At 36.8% G+C, this 23694-nt stretch overlaps 2 protein-coding genes across 5 annotated transcripts in view; both read left to right on the forward strand.

Annotated features, from left to right (window-relative positions):
• The window catches only part of gorab (golgin, rab6-interacting), a 5245-nt gene extending 3904 nt beyond the window's left edge, over window positions 1–1341 (forward strand). For both annotated transcript variants that reach the window (XM_073816741.1, XM_073816742.1), the window contains one exon: window positions 6–1341. In XM_073816741.1, coding sequence (XP_073672842.1) covers window positions 6–384 — 379 coding nt within the window. In that variant the 3' untranslated portion in view covers window positions 385–1341. The remainder of the gene's footprint in view (window positions 1–5) is intronic.
• A 4075-nt stretch (window positions 1342–5416) lies between these two features.
• prrx1b (paired related homeobox 1b) lies at window positions 5417–12420 on the forward strand. 3 transcript variants are annotated; one of them, XM_073816471.1, is made up of 5 exons: window positions 5417–6171; window positions 8669–8844; window positions 10168–10349; window positions 11062–11127; window positions 11286–12420. In XM_073816471.1, the coding sequence occupies exons 1-5, from the start codon at window positions 5925–5927 to the stop codon at window positions 11416–11418; spliced, it is 804 nt and encodes a 267-aa protein (XP_073672572.1). In that variant the 5' UTR covers window positions 5417–5924; the 3' UTR covers window positions 11419–12420. The 3 variants fall into 3 exon arrangements, with proteins under 3 accessions (XP_073672572.1, XP_073672571.1, XP_073672570.1); XM_073816470.1 differs by having other exon boundaries at window positions 5419–6171; window positions 11062–11123; XM_073816469.1 differs by lacking the exon at window positions 11062–11127 and having other exon boundaries at window positions 5419–6171.
• Window positions 12421–23694: the final 11274 nt, after the last annotated feature.

The raw sequence follows: 23694 nt of genomic DNA on the forward strand, positions 1-23694 counted from the left end.
GACAGGAAGCGCTTTGAGAAAGCAGAGGCTGAGTACGTTGCTGCTAAGATGGACTTGCACAGGAAAACAGAGGTGAAAGAGCAGCTAACAGAGCACCTGTGTGCAATCATCCAACAGAATGAGCTGCGCAAGGCTCGCAAACTGGATGAGTTGATGCTTCAGCTAGAGCTTAATGCTGAGGACGTCCCCATCCCGGAGGAAACAGATCTAGAGGACACAGAGAAGGAGGCCAACTCCCAGCCCGTTACCGAAAACGGTCCTGCAGCAGACACAGAGGTGGACGGCTCAAGTATGAGCAAAGACAGTTCCATTACAGAACCAGCGATCAGCCAAGACAATCAGGAGAGCAAAGCAACAGATGTTTCTGCAGATGGGCTAAGCTAGCTTCCAAACATCATCAATTTAATAGAGGCTGTATGACGGTTTACATAACACTTGCTACCAGCTTTAGAAACTGTGAGAGTGTTGAATAAACCAACAATCCTGCATTTTGTGAGGATAAAAGGCAGTCTGATATTGGTCTCCAAATACTGTGAGGGTTATTCCATTACTACAACATTAAAAATGCTTCAGCATTACAGGGCTGAAATATTGATTTTAATCCGTTAAGCTCGGTTTTTGGTTTTCATCGAGGGTGCGCATGATCCTAAATGTGGGCGGTTAAAACACTGCTGTGTATTTTATTGTGGTTCTTTTGGATGTCAGTCATTTGTACAATTTAATCTGTCTTCCATTAAGTAAATGGATTACGAATCTCTTGAAAACATTGTGCATCTTAAAAAACACTATAAAAATACTAAATACTGTTAGCTTGATTGTTTTATAACTTTGACATTATTCAAAATGGAATAGTGGCACATGGCCTGGTGGTGGTTTGTACTTGTGATTTATTTCACATGATGTTGCACAAGAGAATGGTGGAATCTTTTATCTGTATATGGCTTGTCTCATAAAAATAACTTGATGCAAATGTTAACAAATCAATAACAGCAGGGTTTTTTTATCAAGTTTGTTCAGCAGAGATGAGAACGATTGATTCGTACTGTAGAGGGAAAAACTATTGGAGTGTTGAATGCTATTGTTTATCTTTAAAAAAAATACATATGTTGTATGTATATAATTTATAATTTTCTAATAACTCAGATACACCATGTAGAGCTTTTGACCAACACTAAAAACATTTAACATTATATAACAGTACGGTTATGTTTCTCGAAAAGTTTTAAAAAATGTTTACAAATGTCATGCATTTGATTATTCCTGTGCATTATTATGATTTTAAACTATTGTATAAATTCAATATTTAAATTATTTTATGGTTAATAAATTGTAATATTTTAACCCGTTTTGTATTTTATTATTGCACACCTCATATCATATTTAAAATAACACGTTGCAGTCCCGTTTGCATGGTAGTGTGATAATGTATTCGTTATTTGTAAAGAATATGGAAATGGTTTATTTTATAAACGAATTTTAAGAAAAGCCACAAAAATCTCTCGATTTCTAAGGCTCCTTATATTCACATAAAACTTAACAGTAATTCAATGTCTGGACAGCCCTTGTGAAACACATAGACAAATATTTGTAAATGAACTTTTTTCCGTTTTTGTAATTTTTTTGTTAGAACATTGCAAAAATATTAATACTAATATTAGTAAACATTTATCAATTATAACCATTTGTTCTAATTGTATGAAACGACCACAGTATGAAATACATATTCTATTCTTGTTTGACTGTATAAAACAAAGATTAACAAATCTTGGGAGCAAATACAGGAACGGAGATTTTCGTGAAGCCCGGTTTGTGAGAGCGCATTTCTGATTTATGTGCCCTCAGTCCGTCGGGACAGGTTGAAAAGACTCCGTAACCCGAGAAACTCGAGGGAAAAAAGAAAAAAGCGCACAAGATCAACTTTTACTGAAACATTCTGCCTTCTGGCAAGTCGCTGGTTATCCGGTTTTGATCATGGTGATTACCCTCATGCAACATAATGTAAAAAGAAAAGCAAGACTGTTAATGCTATTTCTTTTTTAAATTCATTACATTAATTAAAGTCATCCTCCGCAATCTTATTGTAACCGCAAAAACATCCCATTGTAATCTACAATAAAAATACATCCGTAATCGTTATAGCATAACCTAAATGTTTAGTTTTATATTGTACGCAGATTAAAATAGCCGAAGTAATGAACGCTTAGTTAAAAACATAACAAAAATCATAAATCTGCATTAATTCGAGAGACATTTAACGGAACATTTTAACACTAAGAACAATATTACTATGGTTTTAATAGGCCTAAATCTTTTTGTTACACTATATTTGTAGCCTACATTTCTAATTTCTATGATCTATTTTATTATTTCGACGGAATTCCTGCTGTTAAACACGATCAAGTGCAGTAGTGCTGTCCATTGACCCCTGGTGCTGATTAGACGACCGCAAGCTATTATTTCGCTAATTACAATTAAAGTGCCTCCTTCTGTGCCCGCGCTTCAAATCCTCTGAGGAAAAACACAAGCAGACATGCACGCGCGCGCTCTGATGATAGTGTCAGTGGAATTCAATTGTGCCTGTCGCTCAACTTTTCATCTAAAACTAGTTAGTCTTATATATATAAATGTTTATGGTGTTGTCGAGGATAATTGGGCGACTTGTGTAGTGGATTGAATTATATAAAGACATTATGTCTGAAAACAGGCGTGGGCCATATAAAGCATGTAAAAAATATGTATCACTGTTTATGTGAGAATGCTGCTTATTTTAAAATTACTTGATATAATATTACCAAACCAAACCAAAGTCCCATTTCCCATTCTTGTAGTGTGGCATTAAGGCGCATTAAAATACAGATTCCCTGACAAATTGCTTAGTGTTTTTTCTTTATTATTTTCGTGAATGAAGATTTTGTGTTTATTGTTTTAACTACTGTAAATTAGTACATTTTCAACAAACGGAATATACACGCGTTTTTAATTCGTGGGCTGTCATTGGCTTTCCATTACACGATTTTGTGGATACAAAAATGTGTATTGTCCTTGTTCTAGGTTTTATTTCGATTGCTAATTAACTCTTTTTGTAATTCATGCGTTTAGCTGGTTTGTTGAGTCTGTGTTTATCACAATGCCATTATGTCAATCCACAGAGTTATGAGTCATGTTTTCAATTACACACATATACATTATAAATCATCTGTGGAAACATCCTAGCAGGCAAAAAATGCATTTCAATTCATAAATGATTTGTCCGTTTTAAAAATATATCATTTTATTTTATTTATTTATTTATTGAGAAGCGAAATATCATAGCTTTTCATTCTGTCAATCTATTTACAGCCTTCCAACGGTCGTGGAAAACCTTGATATCAGGATATCCAGGATATAGATTGTGCTTTACAGGCCTGGAAAGCTGGCCTGGAAAATGGAGATGAATAAAATCTGAAAGCGTAATTTATTTTAGTTCAGCTCTAAAACATTTAGTCCGTCTCTTTGTATTTTATTTTATTTCAATCTCAGCAAAATCAAATGAATGGAAAAGTCATGAAACTCCATTGATCAAATATAGCCAAGGCTATTTGATTTAAAATCAATGGAATTCGATTAAAATGGAAACAATGGAAAATGATGAAGCACACTTTCGGGTAGCTGCCCAAATTATATATCTTTGTCTAAATTTAAGCTGTCGGTCCGAACTCAGAATGAAACAAAAAAAAACTTTTAATGTTTGGATTTTGACAGGCCATAAACAAAGGCAGCCCATCTTTCAACTGCGACGTCTGCGTTCAAGCGATCAGAGATGATGGACATATGCCACATGGATTTGACATTTGACTAAAAAAACGTTTTGTCGGTTGTGGTTGAAAGGACCAGTTTTACAGACTGTCTTCTGTTGCGCGATCCCTCACCCCGATAGCAGGCCTTTTTGAGAGAAGTCGCTTGTAGAGGAGCTGGCAGCTGAGGGAATGTAGAGGGAAAACTAATGATGAAAAAGGTCTACTCCATCCCAACAGCGGCTTAATTAAATACATGGAAAGAACGAAAGCAGCACATCTGGCTTCAATCCGTTTGCCTTTGATGGCATCAAGTGTTCTTTTCCCAGATCTGGGGCTGGAAGCTACGGGATGTCTGTGGCAGTGAGGAGCCTATAGACTCTTGCCATTGAAACACATGGACATCTACCTTGTGAAAACCCCCCACTTATAATTTACCAAGTTGTCTGACACTACTCCCGTTCCAGCTGGAGATGTGTAGGCCACTGCAGCCAAAACTTTCTCCGGTTTTTGCTTTGACCGATAAGGTATATTGGTCTGAATGACAAAACGCTCAAGATTCAACTTCAGTTTTAGCGTTTAAACATTGATAGCTAATGCATGTGCATTCACCGTTATCAGAATATTCTCATAGGCTAGTGGTAGTACTATACAACTCTGTGAGAAATCAAACTGGCTTTAATTCTTTTAAAAGAATGCAGCCGTTTTGTGGATGTGCGAGACTTCCGGTTCATTAGCCGCTGTAGGGAAATAACAAGAAAAATAACAAAGTGCAATAAACAGTAAAACTATTTGCACTACAAAGTGTGTTCATAATTAAAATAATACATCAAAATAATATGGTAGTCTAAGACACATCAGTTTGCAATATCAAGCAGCAAAACTAGCTGTTTTGTAAAGGTTAAAATAGCTGGAAGCAGATGAGACCAGAAGCCAGACACATTAAATTTACAAATGACTGCGCTCTTATGCGAAAAATAAGGTGTATAGGCAGAGTAGACATCATCAATTTTTAGCCAATGGAAAGGATGCTATGCAAAGAAGCGAAGGAAAACGCAGAATGCATTACCAAAATATGTCTTTCCAAAAATTATTGGTGACTGGGACCTCGCTTTTTAATTCTATGGAGCTACTTTTCCATTTTTTTCTTTTTATGTAGCCTAAACATGCGCTAGACCGACGTGTTTTCACCATTGAGACCACTTCTAAAGGCATTTTTCCTGATCAACTTTTGAACGCAAAAACGCTTTCCGTGTGAATGGCCTTTTTTGATGGTTCAACCTTACGGCCTCATTTTCATTCGCGTAAAAATTGAAGATGGCGCCTGACTAAAGCTATAGGTATTCAACTAAAGCATCCTATTAATGGACATTTCCCACAAACTTTACAAATGTCTTTGTGCCACCCATCACTTGAACATTGTTTATGTCGGTTTTGTTGAGCGAAATGATAATAAGTGACAGATATTTGGAATTGAGAGATTGGGGAGGGTTAACCTTCTAAGGGAAGCTGTGATGGAGGAGGGAGGGGGACTGTTAAACGTCAAAGACAGCACAAAGTCTTTTGCCACGTAATTACGAGAGCCTTTCAGCTCCATCTTCTCTCCCAGGGGTCTCAATTTTTCATTTACAATCCACTCCACTGCATGCCAGTGAGCGCGCCGTTTGAAGTGCCAGAACGCGTGTGTGTGAGTGAGCAGAGAGCACGGCGTGGAGCAGAGGAGAGAGCCAACAGCTTCGGGAAGGCGGTGGAGTGTCCTGCCTCCTCTCGCTGCTTTACACACATGCATCTGAAAGGCATCAGCATTTCTGGATCGGCGCTCAGTCAACAACTCCGTGGAGCTCTGGGAGTTTTTTTCTCATTTTAAACCAACAATACTTCGCAGAAAGAGATTATATGGCTTTCAGTGGACGCATTCAACACACTTCGTGGTCTTTATAGTCCTATTAAGTTGCACAAAGTTTTAAACTAGGTCAAACATTGCTCCACCTGGATAAGTAGCTATCATAGTGAGCGAAGGCAACGAAGTCATCGTTTTGGAGGCGCTGTTCCTTATGAGTTACTCTTCAAATAAACGCGAGGAGGACCTGTTTGGTTAACCTAATACTCTTGCCCAGTTTTTTTTTTTCTTTCTTGTATCGTATTTGCGTCATGACTTCTAGCTATGCACATGTAATGGACAGACAAGCAACCATATCCAGCAGACTGGAGAGTCCCATTACAGCCAACCTGGAAAACCTGCAAGCTAAAAAGAACTTCTCGGTGAGCCACCTGTTGGATCTAGAGGAGGCTAGAGAAATGGTCGGTTCTCAGGCGGACGAAAGTGTTGGCGAAGCGGGCAGGACTATGCTGGAATCTCCGGGTTTAACCAGCGGCAGTGATACAACACAACAGGAGAGTAAGTGCTCATTCTCCGTAAGAAAATAAAGCGATGTTGTAGATAGACATATATATATATATATATATATATATATATATATATATATATAGAGAGAGAGAGAGAGAGAGAGAGAGAGAGAGAGAGAGAGAGAGAGAGAGAGAATAAATAACATTTAACACAATATTAAATTAACCGACAATAGCCTAAATTTTGTTTACAAAAATACTGTCAAATTTAATGGGTATTTGATTCTGTAAGAGACAGGATGGATTAATCATTAATTTGAATTTATGATTTTAAAATGTATACTATAACAGTTTTTATTACCAAAAGCGTAGACAAGTGATGCGAAGTTTTTCGCCCGAAATAATACTAGCAGGAAAAAAATGAATTCCGCATGAGAAAAGTTTATGGGTCCTGAACGCATTTTGTACATAATTTATGATTGTTGACATTCCAGCCCGTAATGCGTTAATGAAAATATGGCCCCGTAAACATCGCGAAACTTGTGTTCATTTTTATAAGAACTGCCTCCTGACATTGACTGTATTTAATAATTTGCGTTATATAATAATTATAACATTTGCAACCGTGGAAAAAAGTTATAACATGAATAACAGGCACGTCTCTGTCATTTGTAAATTTTCTTGGTCTAAGAAAAATATGAACGATAAAAAGGACGGTAGAAAAAAAAATCCTAAATCTGCTTTCTGGGCCTTTTCAGTTCATTTAAACACTATAATTTGTCATCATTATCCTGCATCCGGAGAATTTACATATGCGATTATGGTATCGAATGGCAAACTTCCATTACTTATGTCTACAAATATAAATCGTGTTTTACGGGAAATATGAAGATAAAATATTTTGGCCTGTTTCTTCCTTAGAAACTTATGTTACGGTGGAATTATTTTATTAACCTCGAAATTAGTAGGCTATATAACGGATAGGCCCTACTTTTTACATTACATTTTCTATTTTATTTTCTTAAGGTAACAATTTAAGGTAGGCTAATCAAATTTGCCGTTCTTATAGTAGCGTTCTTACAATAAAAAAAATCTCCAACTATCTCTTTGGTATTTTGAACACCGCATCTCTATCCTGAAATTAAAATTCTAATTATGTAAAAGTTGGAAAAGGTTGTCATCATTATTGCATTGTTTGACACGAGTCTGTTTTTTGTTTTTTTCGTTTATTCCCCAGCGCCGTTTAAAAACTTAAATGCGTTTCTTCTCTTTTGGTGTGCAAATCAACATCACTCACACAACTAGAATTTTAAACTCTGGGAACGTGATTTTGGTTTCAGGTTATAATTTATGTTTTTAAGGACAACATTTTGATGAAATTTGCCTCCAAAATGAATTAAACTCAATCTACAATGTATTTCAAATTAGATTTGACTAATGTCATCCACAATCCTGAGAAATTACAAATACAGGGAAATCAGAAAAGTATTCACAAGGTTTACAAACACAATGTAATAGTAATAGCCATTCACTCATGTATTATTTGTCAGTGTTTTCCCTAACACTCTTGGCCTCATTTTGTAGCTTTTTTAAGCATTCCCATAACAAGCCCAATGCCCCATTAAACCACTTGAGTTTTCATTTAAATGTAGCAAACAGGAAGTTTAAATAGTAATTAAACTGACCTTTACAATCTGAAATTTAACCAATAAAATGCTGGCATTTAACAATCTTTCCAGCAGGCCTAAAGGGCCTATACCCCCTGCTATGCCTAGGTCAAATGTCAATGTTCATCTTGTGATCCTTATGGAAAATTATGGTCCTGCAACTACTGAAGAGCTAAGGGATGGCAACCCCATAGGCTTCAGTTTGTCTGTGCTGTCAGTTGAATGATTATCGAGTCTCGTGAGTGTCTAGGTTACTTCTGTGCTTTTGGCTGTAAAGTACTGATGGGAATAGGCTCTTTGAACATTGTTTCAAAATATGCCTGTTTTGACATGCTCCTTTATTTGCTTGATTGTAAAAGTACCAGTGAAACAAACAGTGGACATTTCGCATATTGGTCAGATTAAACAGCAAAGGCGTTTCTCTACGTTTATAAATCTCTCCTTCAGTTTTTGTGATCGCACACAGCGTTTGTCTAAATAACTCAATGACAAAATGCAAAATAAGTTATATATATACATGACTTGAGGGCAAAAATGTAAATTAGCTTTATCATTAGTTACACTGTACAGTAGATGTTCACTGGTTGCACTGTAAATTTGTGGTAAATGTTATTTTTCAAGCCAATGTTAAACACTACAAAAGGCAAACAAATTTAATATTATATTTGAATAACTATTTGTGATTTATGCTTTGCAAAAAATGATCTTTTTTACATTTTCTTTAATAATAATTTTTAAAAAACATTTCTAAATCAACAGCATACAAGATAATAAAAATGGCTATAATAGTCACATAATGAGAGCTAAACACCTGCTGATGGATTAAATGTGCAAAATCCAAAAGCTGCATCTCCTGAGATAAATGTATGTGTGCTTTACCAGATGAACAGCTGAACTCAGAAGAAAAGAAGAAGCGGAAACAACGGAGGAATAGAACTACGTTCAACAGCAGCCAGCTGCAAGCGCTGGAGCGAGTGTTTGAGCGGACACACTACCCAGATGCCTTTGTTCGAGAAGACCTGGCACGCAGGGTCAATCTCACCGAGGCTAGAGTTCAGGTAAACTTCACACCCTTCAATCATCAACTGCACTCGATTAGATCTTAAGTTACTGGGTGATTAGAGAATGCATCAGTTTTGAGAATTTAATAAATGCATAATACCTCGAAATTACCAAATGTGACCCTGGACCACAAAACCAAATAAGAATCAGTTTTTTGAAATTGAGATTTATGGTTTGTTAGGATAGGACAATATTTGGCAGAAATACAACTATTTGAAATTCTTGAAGCTGAGGGTGCAAAAAAAGAAAATCGCTTTTAAAGTTGTCCAAATGCAGTTCTTAGCAATGCATATTACTAATAAAAACTTACGTTTTAATATATTTGTGGAAGGAAATGTACAAAATATATTCATGGAACATGAGCTTTACTGAATATCCTAATGATTTTTGGCATAAAAGACAAATCGATAATTTTGACCCATACAATGTATTTAATGTAACAATGCTACTTAAGACTGGTTTTGTGGTCCAGGTTCACAAATGGTACAAAATAAAAACATCCAAGAAGATTTAACCACTTGCCTAATTCAAGGTTTCAGCAAAGATTGAGTTACAGATGTACGTGATGTTAACGCTGAAGCTCGGTGTTGTCATCGGCCCCATCGTCAGAGTTCAGCGTGATTGTTTAAAAATCCCCAGCCGATCACTCTGCCTCTCAGCACACATGCTGCAGGCCGCAGCCAGTCTCCACATTCTCCTGTAATGAGACTGTTTTTGTAGAAAGATGGGGATTATTCCCGTTTATAGATCAAGAGAAGGAAGGGGAGAACGAAAGGAAAGAAATAGAACAAACACATCTGCAATTAATGTGTCCCAGAAAGGGAGCAATACAGAAATGCTTTGATAAAAGAGACTTTGAGCTCATTCCTCAGGCGCTGCGTAACCGGACACTGTGCCTCCACCAGGCCTGGTGCTGCAGCCAAGGCTTCGAGATCTGGGCTTCCCGCTCTGTCTTCAACCATGTTTCACAAGCACATTCGCCTACTCTTTAAACCTCTGATGTGTCCTCTGCAAAAAAAAGGTGTACATGTGTGCACCAGAGGATCAGTGCTGCAACATATTTTCCCACAAAGGCTAAATTTCTCTGAAACTGAGAAAAAAAGCTTTTTGATTGCATTTTGATCAATTTTGAAAGATGAAACATCTAAGGTCACAGAATGCAAAAAGCTCTAGCATTTTCTTGTTTTTGATGCAGGCAGTATTATACCAGCTATATCTTGAGTCTAAGAATCTTTGCTCTGCAATTTGTCTTTCATCGCAATGTGCTAAATATCCAGAGTAACCGCCATACTGTGTCATTTCGGCTTGTGTTCTCAAAGGTGTGGTTCCAAAACAGACGGGCAAAGTTTCGACGCAACGAGAGGGCAATGCTGGCCAGTAAGAACGCATCGCTTCTCAAATCATACTCAGGCGACGTAACAGCGGTGGAGCAGCCTATCGTCCCCCGTCCCGCACCCCGTCCAAATGACTACCTGTCCTGGGGGAGCGCAGCCCCATACAGGTAACTCTTTGAATCCTTCTCTTTCATTTCCTCTCTGTATGTGTCTTCCGCTCTCCTGCCGTGACTTCATCTTCTCCAGTTGTCTGTGTTTCCTTCGTCCAAATGTTTTCGATTAGAATTTTATTCTTAAGCTCCTTTGTTTTGCTTTAAAATTTGGTGGAGTCGGAGGGCCGCGCCAGCAAACAAGCATGAACGGCAATGCCCTGCTTTTCCCAGCAGCGTTGCGTAGGTAAAATAGTTCAAAGTAGCACATGGACTCATTTCCCGCCACTCTTTGTGAAAGCGATGGTGGGCCGATCCCCTGATGATGAAGTGATAATCTGAAAACAAACCATATTAAATCCGCCTGTGACCCTCATGACCTTCAGGCCATAGGATACAAATTGACTTTCAGAGGGAGAAAGTCCATTGGGCAGGATTTTTTGTGACTCTAGTTACACTTTGGTTATGATTTACAGTAATCTTCATTCTTAAAAGCCGTATAGAGTAACTAACCCTGCCACTCCGGCCAAATACCTTTTTCCCAGCAGCTGAAATATGCAACTCGACCGGGAACACTTTCTGGCATGGATACGCATTTGACCAGTGACCATGCCAGTAAAACGAGCTTGCACAATTTCAACGCACACCTAACGCATTACTGTGCACGTATAATGCATACATATTAATGCAGTATTTATGAAGAATTATTAACTATTTATATATTCTTAAGCTGGTACCCAAGGCCGGAGGGAGGGCCAATGCGAATGCCACAGAAAATGCTGCCCACAGAAAGCAAGTACTTTTTAAATTTCTTTTTATGGTTTATCAATTGAAAAAAAAATGTGGGTTCACAAAATGTTATTTTAATTTGGGTCTTATTTCTCATCAATTGAATCTGAATTTGGAATGTGTTCAACATAATAAAATGTAAACTACCTCATATCTTGTTTTCAGCACCATGGCAACCTACCCACCCACTTGTGCCAACACCACTTCCACCCAGGGAATGAATATGGCCAACAGCATTGCTAACCTGAGACTGAAGGCCAAAGAGTACAGCCTCAACCAGGTGCCCACTGTCAACTAAGCCTGAAACGGGGGAGGAGATGAGGGGACAAAGAGAAGCAAGAGACGTTGAGAAGCAAAGAACGCAGAGAAGCTGGATTAGTTTGGCCTTCTGCAGTGTCAGAGCAGAGTGGATGTGACTTTTCGCCCCCTTCCTAAAACGATGGAATTGCATTGTTGTCCCTCTCATTTGGCTTTTTTTCTTCATCGCAGATGAAGGTATGTTTTTGAGAAACTTAATCTCAATTTGTACTGATCCGAAGATTGTAAAGACAGCACAAGGACTGCTCTTTGGAGAACAAATCAACGAGCAGGGCTCCACTGAATCTGTAAGAAGTGGGAGACGGGGCGTCTGGATGCTGTAAGCTGTTCTTTCCTTGTTCTTTTTTGGCTTTATTTTGGGTCGACCGGACGGAAAGTAAAGACACTTTCATGGCAAACAATGGAGGACTGTTGTTCACCATTCACCATGGAATGGTTTAAATTACACAAGTTTAATGCTGAGATTTGGCAAAATAGCGACCCAAAATGTCTCCACGTCTAGAATAAAGACACATTTGTGAACTTTAATCAGTAAACATGAGATGTTTAAAACTATCAATGCTGATGGAAGCACTGGGGTCGGATTACATCTTTTAATGTCTTGAATATTACACCACTGTTTAAGGTAAATACCGTGCCCCACGGTGACCTATGTATCTGCTCACAGTACATTAACACAGTTATTTCAGTTTTTCCAAAGATGACAAGTTTTTTTTTTTTTTACCAATTATATTTTCTTTCTTATATTTGGAAACCATATAGTAATAAAACATTTTCAAGCAATACATCTTATACTATTGTGTTGAATCCCGAAGCTGAAGAGACATGCATATTTGTTTTTGCTCTTTTTGCTAAATTTGAGAAACTGTTGCAGGCAACAGTATTACTTCAACATGACATTACAAAATATATCCGTATGTAACATTTCTTGCTTTATGTTAGTCAAAACATCGACGCTACAAAATAAATAATTAAAAATTAATTTTGCTTCATATTCTAGATTTTGATGGTTTTCAATGTTTTTCAAATTTTGTCCGATACTTTGTAAGAGAAGAATAGGCTTTTAGATTTACCGTATGATATACTAAGATTACTTTTGACCCGTTTGAATTTTTGGCAGGTTAAGTTTTTGTGGAACACACCCGTGTTATTAGAAACAATTTTTGAGCATCATACAATGCTATGCAATGCCGCTGAGCTGTGTTTTATGGTTGTCTTAATTCTAACTAAACATCTCAGAACTTTTTGTTGTAGCAAATGTTGATTCTTCACGCTTTGCCCATGTACAAAGAAAGAAAATGCCCCGCCAATTCAAATCAAATTCAATTTGTGTACTTTTTTCTTCAGCGAGTGAAGATAAATACCATAATAAGTACCCCATATGTTTCAATTGATTAACACTAATTCAATCATTTTTGGACAGAAACTTATTAGATTATCATGGAGTAGTGTTAAATTTTTCTTTAACATCTGTACTGAACATGTGTTACTCAATATGTTAACTACAGATTAGATCCTAGATCTGATACACAATGTGGTGAAAGAAACTTTCTGAGTATGAATTTCAGTTTCACTTCCGCAGATCTTTGATCCGTAACTCTATTTGTTTTCATGTGTGTACATGTATGACGTGATCACTTTAGGAATATTTAAAGCGTTTAGGTTTAAATCTGGTTACCAATTATGTCCAATGTAATACGAGTAGATAGTCACAGTGGTAGACATTTTTATGTCACAGCATAATGGGAAGCGAATCCCGGTTAGCGCTTTATTTCTATGAGGGAAATAAAATATACCTATATTTTCTTACACTTTAAATAAAATTTAAAAAAAATTTTTTACACCAAGTCAGTTGCGTAAAAGGAAAATGTGTTGTATGACTACAAGCAAATTAGTGACAAAATAAGAGATGCTTGCAGAATCAATTAAAATCAACATTTTGCAGGTTTAATTACATCTGAAATATTTTTTCCAATAATTCAAGACTGCAGTATATATGACACTTTATCAATATATAATGATCAACAATTGTTCCAACAGCTAAAATATAATGCGAAAACTGAAATGCCAATTTGCTGAACAAATTGACATAAGCCGTAAGCCGTTTTCTGTGAATGTGCGAAAATTCCGGTTCATTAGCCGCTGCAGAGAAATAATGAGAAGAACAACATATTGCAGTAAATGGTAAAACTGTTGGCAATACAAACCAGTGTGTTCATAATTAAGATAATACATTAAAATAATATGGTAAGATACAGCAATTTGCGATATTAAGCAGCAAAATGAGCTGTTTTGCACAGCTAAACATAGCTGGAAGCCAATGACACCGGAAGCCAGAAACATTAAATTTACAATTGGACGAGCCCAATGATACAGGAAAAATAAGATGGATATCATTTGCTTATTTATTGATAACCTGCCAATGTCACATACTGAAACTTTCAGCTGCGATTCACTATAGCTATTCAAAAAGTGCAAAGCTGTAAGTTAAAAGCTCTAGAAATCTGGGATATTCACTAAATCAAAGACAGGGGATGAGATTGTTATTATTTCCCATCGTTATTCTCAGCCCAACCTATTGAAAATGCTTTCCGAGGCCTGTGTTTACACCCACGGGCGTTGATTAGTGACATGACTCATGTGTATATATGCGTGTGTGTATATGCTATTGCCTTGTTCTCCATCCAGACTGTTGCATGCTCTCCATGCTGCGCTGCTCAGGTCAGGTCGAAGCGTCTCACCTTTCAGGCAACCGGGCCCTGCTGACCTGAAGTGCTTCCAGATGTGCGTAGGCTGTGACCCGTTCGCCCCACCCCCAGCCCCATCACCTCAGGCTTGGGGCCCGGGCCCCCTCCATCAGGGCTGACAGCATCCCCCTCGGATGGGTGTACGCGTAGCCGCCCGAGCAGATGACATACAAACACCTCACCCCCTCAGCACCACATCTGGAGCCTATTACAGAGGAGACAGTCAAAGTGAGCATGGGGGGGAAGAGTCTGAACAAGCATGTGTGTGGAATATATGTATGATAAGGTGGAGATGTTTGGAGTAGGTTTGAGCGTGCGTGCGTCTACTTACTTCCCGTGACCTTTCTCGTTCCTTGAATCACAGGCTTCCCTTCTTGTCGTTTTTCCTTTGCTCCATAACAAATCTACCGCCTTCCATGTCAGCCCTCTGGCTATTGGCTAAGACGCTGAGAACATGTGGCCGCAGTCAGTTTATTAATGTGAGTGCTTGGATTGGGGTTTGCACAAAACTAAAAGTTACTTGTCTTTTGTAAAATACGGTCCAGCTGTTTACAGCGTGCGGTAGAAGCCAATGCCAAGACGGCATTGTGTGTGCTGACATACTCTGACGCTGAATGGAGTTGAATGAAATGTGTTTCTGACGTGCAGAGTTCACAGACCACAATCCACCTGCTGGGTTCAACTACAGAGGAACATACAATCATCTTTGTGACAAAACACACAGCACTTTGGCCTTTCAGATGGATTGATTGGCATTTTAAATGCATGGTGAAATTCCCTCGAGTGACTTAACTTGGCTGCTGCACTGTAAAAAAAAACAAAGTGATCTTTTTTGTTTAATTAATGTTCTTAAAAGTTTTAAGTAAATTATTTGAATAGATATGAATGGTTTTGTAGATACACTACCAGTCAGATTTTTTATGTTTTTTTAAAGAAGTCTCTTCTGCTCACCAAACCTGCATTTATTTGATCCAAAGTACAGTAAAAACAGTTAAATTTTGAAATATTTTTACTATTTAAAAGAACTGTTTTTGTAATTTATTCCTGTGATCAAAGCTACATTTTCAGCATCATTACTCCAGTCTTCAGTGTCACATGATCCTTCAGAAATCATTCTAATATGTTGACTTGCGGTTCAAAAAAACATTTAATATTATTATTATCAATACTTAATACAGAAAACAGTTAATTACAGGATTATTTGATGAACAGAAAGATTTAACTTCAAACTTCAAGTTGACATGATTTAAAATCTAACGTTACCACATTTTACCGTGTTACCTGAGGTAAACATCGATGTCGTACTTACATAAGTGTTGATAACTTCTCACTGAAATCATTTTAATCCGTTCAATTAACTAAAAAACACTTTTAAAATCATTTTTACGCTTTTCAAACCCATCCATCGCCTCACGTAGCCATTCTTCTCAGTAGCGCGCATTTATTCCAAATAGTCGTTAGGGGGCGCGCGCCCTTAAGTTTGTCACGCAGATGTACGTCGTTTTAAAATTCGTTTTTACAGTATTATTTTGAAAATATGTGAAACCCAAGTAAAGATATGTGATTAGATAAATTTAAAATACACAGACACTTAAAAAAAAAATTACAAAAAAATTTAATCACTTTGCAACACTGATAAGACGTCACTGAACGTGACAGCAAAAATGGAGTGTGTTGTATTTAAATGGCCGTATCAAGAATAATTAATTGTGTACCCTCAAGTTAAACTAATAAACAAATGCTTAAATTATATTTTCAGCATATTTCAATCTAACTGATTTAAAAATTATATATTATTCTTTTAAAAAATGTTGACCTCATGCAAACTTGCTCAAAAGAGAGCGACTCCCCAGTGGCAGACATATAGTTTTCCATTTTGCTGTGCTTTCACTGTGTCTGTAATTACGGGTTGTCTCTCCAAGATCAAAGGATGCTAATTATTATGCAATAGACATTTGGGGGATGTTAACTGGTTGTTTGGACGTCTCAGGACTTGAATGAATATGTATTTTCATTTCTATCTCTTAAACAAACCGCCAGCGTGCACAAGTCTGGTGGCTGATGTGACATCGGTCTTTATCATCTCCGTATAATCAACTTCAGCTTCCCCCGGCATGAAAAGTCACATCTATTCCCTCAACAGCTGAACTATTTAAAATATGCACTGTTAAAAGGCTTTTATTTATAAATGGGGCAATGGAGAAGTGGATAGGGGTTTGGGTTTACATGGCTGAGAGCAAAACACATGTGAGCCCTGGCCCAGCCTGGTGACAGCTTTCAACTCTCCCTGTTCTGGAGTGAGGAACGGAGAAGAAATGCAGACCAAAACATCTTTCTCTCTTGCCAAATTACTTCAGAGCAAAAATCTGTCTTTCCTTCTGTGTGGTTTGGCATTACATTTTAAAAATAAAAAAAAAACTCTTCTAATGAAATACAGTTAACCATTTAGTTGCCCTTGAAGGGGTCGATAAATAACAGCAGGCCTTCCGTATGAGCTACAAGAATATGTGATGCAAATTGAACTTCTAGGATGTCGAAATATTGAGTGGGGGTCACATGGAAAATTAATATTTTTCTCAAGTCTTCTGAATAGCATCAAAGAAGATAACTGCAACTTTTTATCTCACAATCCTGCATTTTTTCTTGCAATTCTGAGAAAAAAAGTCAAAATGGAGAGATAAAAAGTTGCAATCACTTGCTTTATTCTGTGGTGGTAAAAAGCTGCATGGATATTAAGTCAGAATCCCAAGAAAATAGCCAAAATTTTAAGATGTAAAGTTAGAATTGACCCTTTTGCAAAGAGCAATCCACCATTTTGTCCAACAAACAAATCAGACAGGAGTGTATAGATCAGGAATAGGCAATCAGTCCTGGGCTGTATCCGAAATCACCCCCTATACTCTCATTCACTATTCCCTACATTAGTCCACTCATACAGTTCACTTGAAGGAGTGAATGAAAATGAGTGAGTGAATTCGGACACTGAGTGCACCGGAAAGATTGTTTTTGTGGTGCATTGTGGGATTGATTGAATGAATGCATTTTAGAACGTCCACTATGGTTTCGAACTCAACTAAAAATGGCTGTATAGGGGGCGATTTCTGATACAGTCAATCTGACCAATCATAACAATCATTGTCCGACAAACAAATCAGACAGGAATATAGATTAACTTTGGTGGACTTAAACATAAAAATATTGTATGTATTGACGTCTTTCCGCAGTTGAAATAAAATACATTCTGATGTTCACTCATGTTTATTTCATGAACTTGTAAACTCAGAATTCTGAGGAAAATTCTGAATTGACCTATGGCAAACAGCTTGATTGACAGGCGATCTGCCCAATCGTAATGCCGAATCCACCATTATGTCCGACAAATCAGACAGGAGAGTAGATTAATTTTGGTGGATTTAAACTAAAAAACTGTATCATTGTCTTTCCGCGGATTAAATAAAATACGTTCTACTGTTCAGTCATGTGTTTTAAGTAAATGAAAAAAAGACGATCGGTTCACGTTGATTGATCTAATAAGGCAATAGAGTGATCTGTCACGACATTAAAGAGCCACAAAAGGGCATTTATTGTTTGAATTTCTTAAAAAATTACAACATTTTAAAGCTAAGACCTTGTTTCATACCAGAAGTAACCTGCTCTGTCTTGTCCGTTGGCGTGTTGTCAGTTTCCTCTTTATTCAGCAATATATTTTTCATTGTGTGAGAACAGAAAAATTCCAGGATGTAAATTTAGAATTCCAAGATGATGGTCTAAATTGCAAAACGTAAACTCAGAATTCTGAGAAAACTCAGAATTGACCCTTCGCAAACAGCTTGATTGACAGGTGGTCTGACCATTCATAAATCATTTTGTCCGACAAACAAATCAGACGATGAGTAGATTAACTTCAGTGGACTTAAAGTTAAAAAGTTGTATGTATTGATGTCTTTCCGTGGTTGAAATAAAATACGTTCTGATGTTCATTCATGGTTTATGTCAACTGATCTAATAAGGCAATACAGTGATCTGTCACGACACATTAAAAAACAAAACGGTATTTATTGTTTGAATTTCTTAAAAAAATCATAACATTTTAAAGCTTTCATGCCAGAAGTGACCTACCTCTGTCTTGTCTGTTGGCGTGTTGTCAGTTTCCTCTTTGTTCGACTATGTATTTTTCACTGCATGAGAGCAGAAAAATTCTTAGAATTTCAAGAAAATAGTCTAAATTGCAAAACATAAACTCAGAATTCTGAGGAAAATTCAGAATTTACCCTTCAGAAACAGCTTGACTGACAGGTGATTTGACCAATCATAAAGCCGTATACACCATTTTGTCCGACAAACAAATCAGACAGAAATCAAAGCTTTCATACCAGAAGTAACCTGTTCTTTCTTGTCTGTTGGCGTGTTGTCAGTTTCAGAAACAGCTTGATTGACAGACGATCTGACCAATTATAATGCAGAATCCGTCATTTTCTCCTACAAACAAAACAGACAGGAGAGTAGATTACTTCAGTCGACTTAAACATAAAAAAAATATGTATTAATGTCTTTAAATAAAATACGTTATGATGTTCATTCATGTTTATTTTGTGCTTTAAGTAAATAATAAAAGACTATTCATGTTCATGTGTGTTGATTAATCTATTAAGGCAATACAATGCTTTGTTAAAGAGCCACATTAAATGGCATTTATTGTTAGAATTTCTTTAAAAAAATTACAACATTTTCAAGCTGAGACCTTGTTTCATACCAGAAGTAACCTGCCCTGTTTTGTCTGTTGGCGTGTTATAAGTTTCGTCTTTGTTCTGCGATGTATTTTTCACTCTGTGAGAACATGATGGTTTGTCGGACATAGCAACAGTAACTAAGGAAGGCAGGGTCAGTTGCGAGATAAATTGAGACACATCTCAAACTACTGTCACCTGACAGATGTAAATTTTCATAAAGTGTTCATAAGCTCAACAAGCACATGACAGATGACAAGCTCATGAGCACCATCCTGTGGAGTATTTACAGATGCACTTTGCCCTTTCATACTAGCCAAAACGTTCATCTGAATGAGTAGACTTTCACTGAATGGAAGTGGTTAGAAATAACATTTATTTATGCTTTGATTCGCCAGCACTAGGAAAACTTGACTGGAAACTACAAGGTCCATTCCAAGATACCAAGTCTAATATAAGCAAACTTCCTTTTCGCACTAATAAAAGTTGCTGTTCTCACTGAAATGAGAAAAAACAAGCGTTTCTCGAACAAGATCAAACCTGAAGTTCCCACTTTACCTTGCTGACAGGATCTGAGGCCCTGTCACACATTTGCTGATATATTCAAGAAGTGTGGAACGGGCTGTTTAGGCTGACCTCGGTGTTTAAACTATCACTAATTTGAGCTGGATAACTTCCTGCTTTCATTACTCTTGCCAGCAGGGCCGAGATGACAGAAAGTCCCAGCGGCGCCGGCCTGCTGGAGAGGAAGCAGCGCTGTGACAACGGCGCCCGAGTCAAACACAAAGGTCAACATCCAGCGTGCACCCATATCCCCCTAGTGCCTGTTAAAACCGCAGGACAAGGCAAATAGGTTGTGTCACACCGTTTCCGCAGGTTTTAAAAGAAAGGTCAATATCTGGAGAGGATAATTTAAGATGTTAATTCAGACATATGATCAGTTCTTCATCAAGGTTCCTACGTAAGGAAGCCATTCGTTAGGATTACAATGACTAACACTGCAGTGAAATCAAAGACTAAGCGATAGAAATACAAGGTATGAGGTCAGCCAGAGACCCTCAGCAAACATACGTATCAAAAGAAAAGGCCAAAAGCTTTTGTTTTAAGAATCCCCCTCCACTTTAAGCAACAGTTTGCTTTATATTCCACAGTAGAGCCTATTCTTTTAACTTCACAGGGAGGAAATAATCTGCTCATTAATCTTTATTAAAGCCACAATCCATCATATCTTCTCCAAACAGCCGACGCTTAGATCTGCTTACCATTGGTTTTTATCTTCCAAAACTGAGAGAAATAATTTCGCTCTCTCTCAATCACTCTTCTTTTCTTTCTGTGTTAGTTTGGGGTTTTCTATTTCAGAAACGATCTCTACTGTGTGTAAATGGGGGTGCAGGGGGGTACACGCTGAAATGAATATTACTGTCACATCCCGAGCCAGGTCAAATTCCCCACCAAATGTGCAATTTGGGGATGACGCCTGCCACGGAAAGTCTGCCTTTAATTTTCTCCACTGGCACACACACTGACATGTGCACGCACACAGCACATGCACACACACACACACACACACACACACACACACATACATATGCTTGCAAAGAGAGAAGAAGGAAGAAAGAGATATTGGAAGAAGCAAGTGCAGAACAGAGTTAATGCAAGCATTTATTCTGTTCAGTTGTATGATTTAAATAGTAGGGCTGTCATGAGACTCGATGAAAGGAAATTAGGGGTCTTTATTAAACAAAGGCATTAATGTCAGTATGAGATGTTGTAAAAATAAATGTAATCATCCACAACTGTTCGGTTTTGTTTTGATCAAGAAAAGGTGAAACTGATTTCCTTCTTGTCTGTGTGTTTAATGGAAGTCATGATAGCTCTACGGTACTCATCTATGCGGAACTTAGTGGACGTTCACACAAAACACATTCTTGCGGTTTATAAAACATGACTTGAATTTGTAATTTAATAGCATCTTAAGAACTTAACATGAATGTGCTACATGCTACAAAAGTGGGAGGTGGTAAACTGTCGGAAATGTTTGTCTAGCGCATGTTTGTGTGGAAAAATGTGTTACATATATACACATGAACACTACCAGTCAAAAGTTTTTGAGCAGTAAGATTTTTAATGTTTTTTTTTAAAGAAGTCTCTTCTGCTCACCAAGCCTGCATATATTTGACCCAAAGTACAGCAAAAGAGTAATATTGTGAAATATTTTTACTATTTGAAATAACTGCGTTCTATTTGAATGTATTTTAAAATGTAATTTATTTCTGAGATCAAATCTAAATTTTCAGCATCATTACTCCAGTCTTCAGTGTCACATGATCCTTCAGAAATCATTCTAATATGCTGATTTGCTGTTCAAAAAACATTATTATTATTATTATTATTATTATTATCAATATTTGAAACAGTTAAGTACATTTTTTCCAAGATTCTTTAGTGAATAGAAAGATCCAAAGATCAGCATTTAGCATTTTTTGAAAAGAAATTATCGCAATTAATACTTTTATTTAGCAAGGACGATTATAAAAACATTATTATAACATGATTATAAAAAGATTATTATAATGTTGCAAAAAAATTATATTTCTATTTAAATGCTGTTTTTATGAACCTTCTATTCATCAAAGAAACCTGAAATATTTTTACTCAGTTGTTTTTAACATAACAATAAATATTTTTAAGCAGCAAATCAGAATATTAGAATTAGAATATTAGAATATTCTCAAGGACTGAATTCTCATGTGACTGGAGTAATTATGCTAAAAATTATTACATTTTAAAATATATTCAATATATTCAAACAGCTATTTTAAATAGTAAAAATATTGTTATACTGTTTTTACATTACTTTGGATTAAATAAATGCATGCCTGGTGAGCAGAAGACACTTCTTTAAAAAACATTAAACATCTTACTGTTCAAAAACTTTTGACTGGTAGTGTACATATGCCCCTTTTACATATTAGGGGCCATTCAGTGTCAGAAAAACACAAGACTCTGGGCACTGGGATGAAAAAAAATCTAGAGCAGTTGCAAAAACATTTGTCTGACATGTTTATATAGGAAAACAATGAAAAGCAATGGAATGCAAAAACGCATTTTATGTGAATGCACTTGCAAAGCGAGTATTCATTTTGGTATCCATATATGCTGCACAGTCAAAAACCAGAATGAATTGGCTCAATACACTATATTTGTGTGCACATCAGTGCGAAATAACCTTAATTATGTAGTTAAGTAATTTTATGTTCAATATCCATCTTATTTTTCAATGCAGAAGTAAGCTGTTTTCTGGTAATGTGTTAGAATAGGTTCTTAAGCCGCCATAGGGAAATAACGAGAAAAATAATGAAGTACAGTAAATTGTAAAACTCATAATTAAGATAATACATTAATATAATATGGTGAGATATACCAATTTGCAATATCAGTCAGCAAAATGAGCTGTTCTGTACAGCTAAAAATAGCTAGAAGCGGATGCGACCGGAAGCCAGACACATTAAATTTACAAATGGCTGTGCACACTCCTACGGAAAAAATAAGGTGGGTAGGGTATACTTTTTTGGGATCCTGTCCTGTAATTTTCTCAGAACTGAGCTTACTAAGCTACAACATTCATCTTGAGCATTGGCACGGCCTATACACAATCCACAAATGCAGACTAACAAACAAAGAAATCATTTTCGATCAACAGGGTTATTGAAAGAACATTCAGGCATCCGCCTGCAGGCTTTGATGTGAGAACAGGGATTGATGGGATTTTAAAAACTGTATTGCGGTGCAGATGTACAGAGCTGCACTGGTAAAACTGCGTCCCCACTTTCACTTCCACTAATGAACATAACATTCCTGTGTAACTGTATATTATATCAAACATGTTTATTAATAATTTTAGGTCATGTGCAGCACATCTGGAGCCTGTTTTAAAAAAGACGATATGTGACTTTTGAGATATTAGGTTTTGTTTAACAGTATTAATCAAAAGTATATTTATATAAGGCTAACTCTTTACAAGGCCCTATGAATAAATTGTAACATTTTTCAAGCACATATCCAGTGAGGCTTGTAAATCATTTGGCTCATAAAGATATGCGCAAGTATTTAAAACCCAGTTTGTTGATGTTTTTATACTGGCATTCATTGAAAGTAAGCGGCCCCGAAAGCCACAGGTGAGCATGACGTCTTGGTTCATATTCAACTCTTACACTAAGGGAAAAACTTGTAACCATCTGTCTGCATTTAATGAAAGGCATTCCACCGCCTTTTGAATTAATGAAATATTACACTGCAATGTTCAAGAATGTCTTGAGACAGGAATTATGCGCCAGTGGACCTGTTTTGGCTTCCAGGCACAGAGCAATTCTTCGGTTTCCCTAGAATCATCGGTTTTAGAGACAAAGGAAATCCAACTGTAACTTTCATGTCTTCATGTGCTAGAATTATTCTTCCTCAGCTTGATAAATTAAATTCGGAAAGATATTAATCTTTATTATAATGATGACAATTGCTTTTATAAATGAAAAATAATATTTATAATTTATCACAGAAATATTTTTTTGGAACAAAAAACAATTAGGGATACTGAAGGAATATCAATTAGGGTAATTTTATCAAACCTGAACAGGTAAATTCATACTAATTACAACAAAATCACCGTAATTTACATAACTAAGTCAAATATATAGCCTACAAAATACAGGGAGTCGAATCAGTGAATCACTTTTGTGAATCTGTTAAAAAATGTCACGGACTTCGCCAAATTTGGAATGAATA

This window comes from Garra rufa, chromosome 13 (genome assembly GCF_049309525.1).
Source record: "Garra rufa chromosome 13, GarRuf1.0, whole genome shotgun sequence".
Classification (NCBI taxonomy): domain Eukaryota; kingdom Metazoa; phylum Chordata; class Actinopteri; order Cypriniformes; family Cyprinidae; genus Garra; species Garra rufa.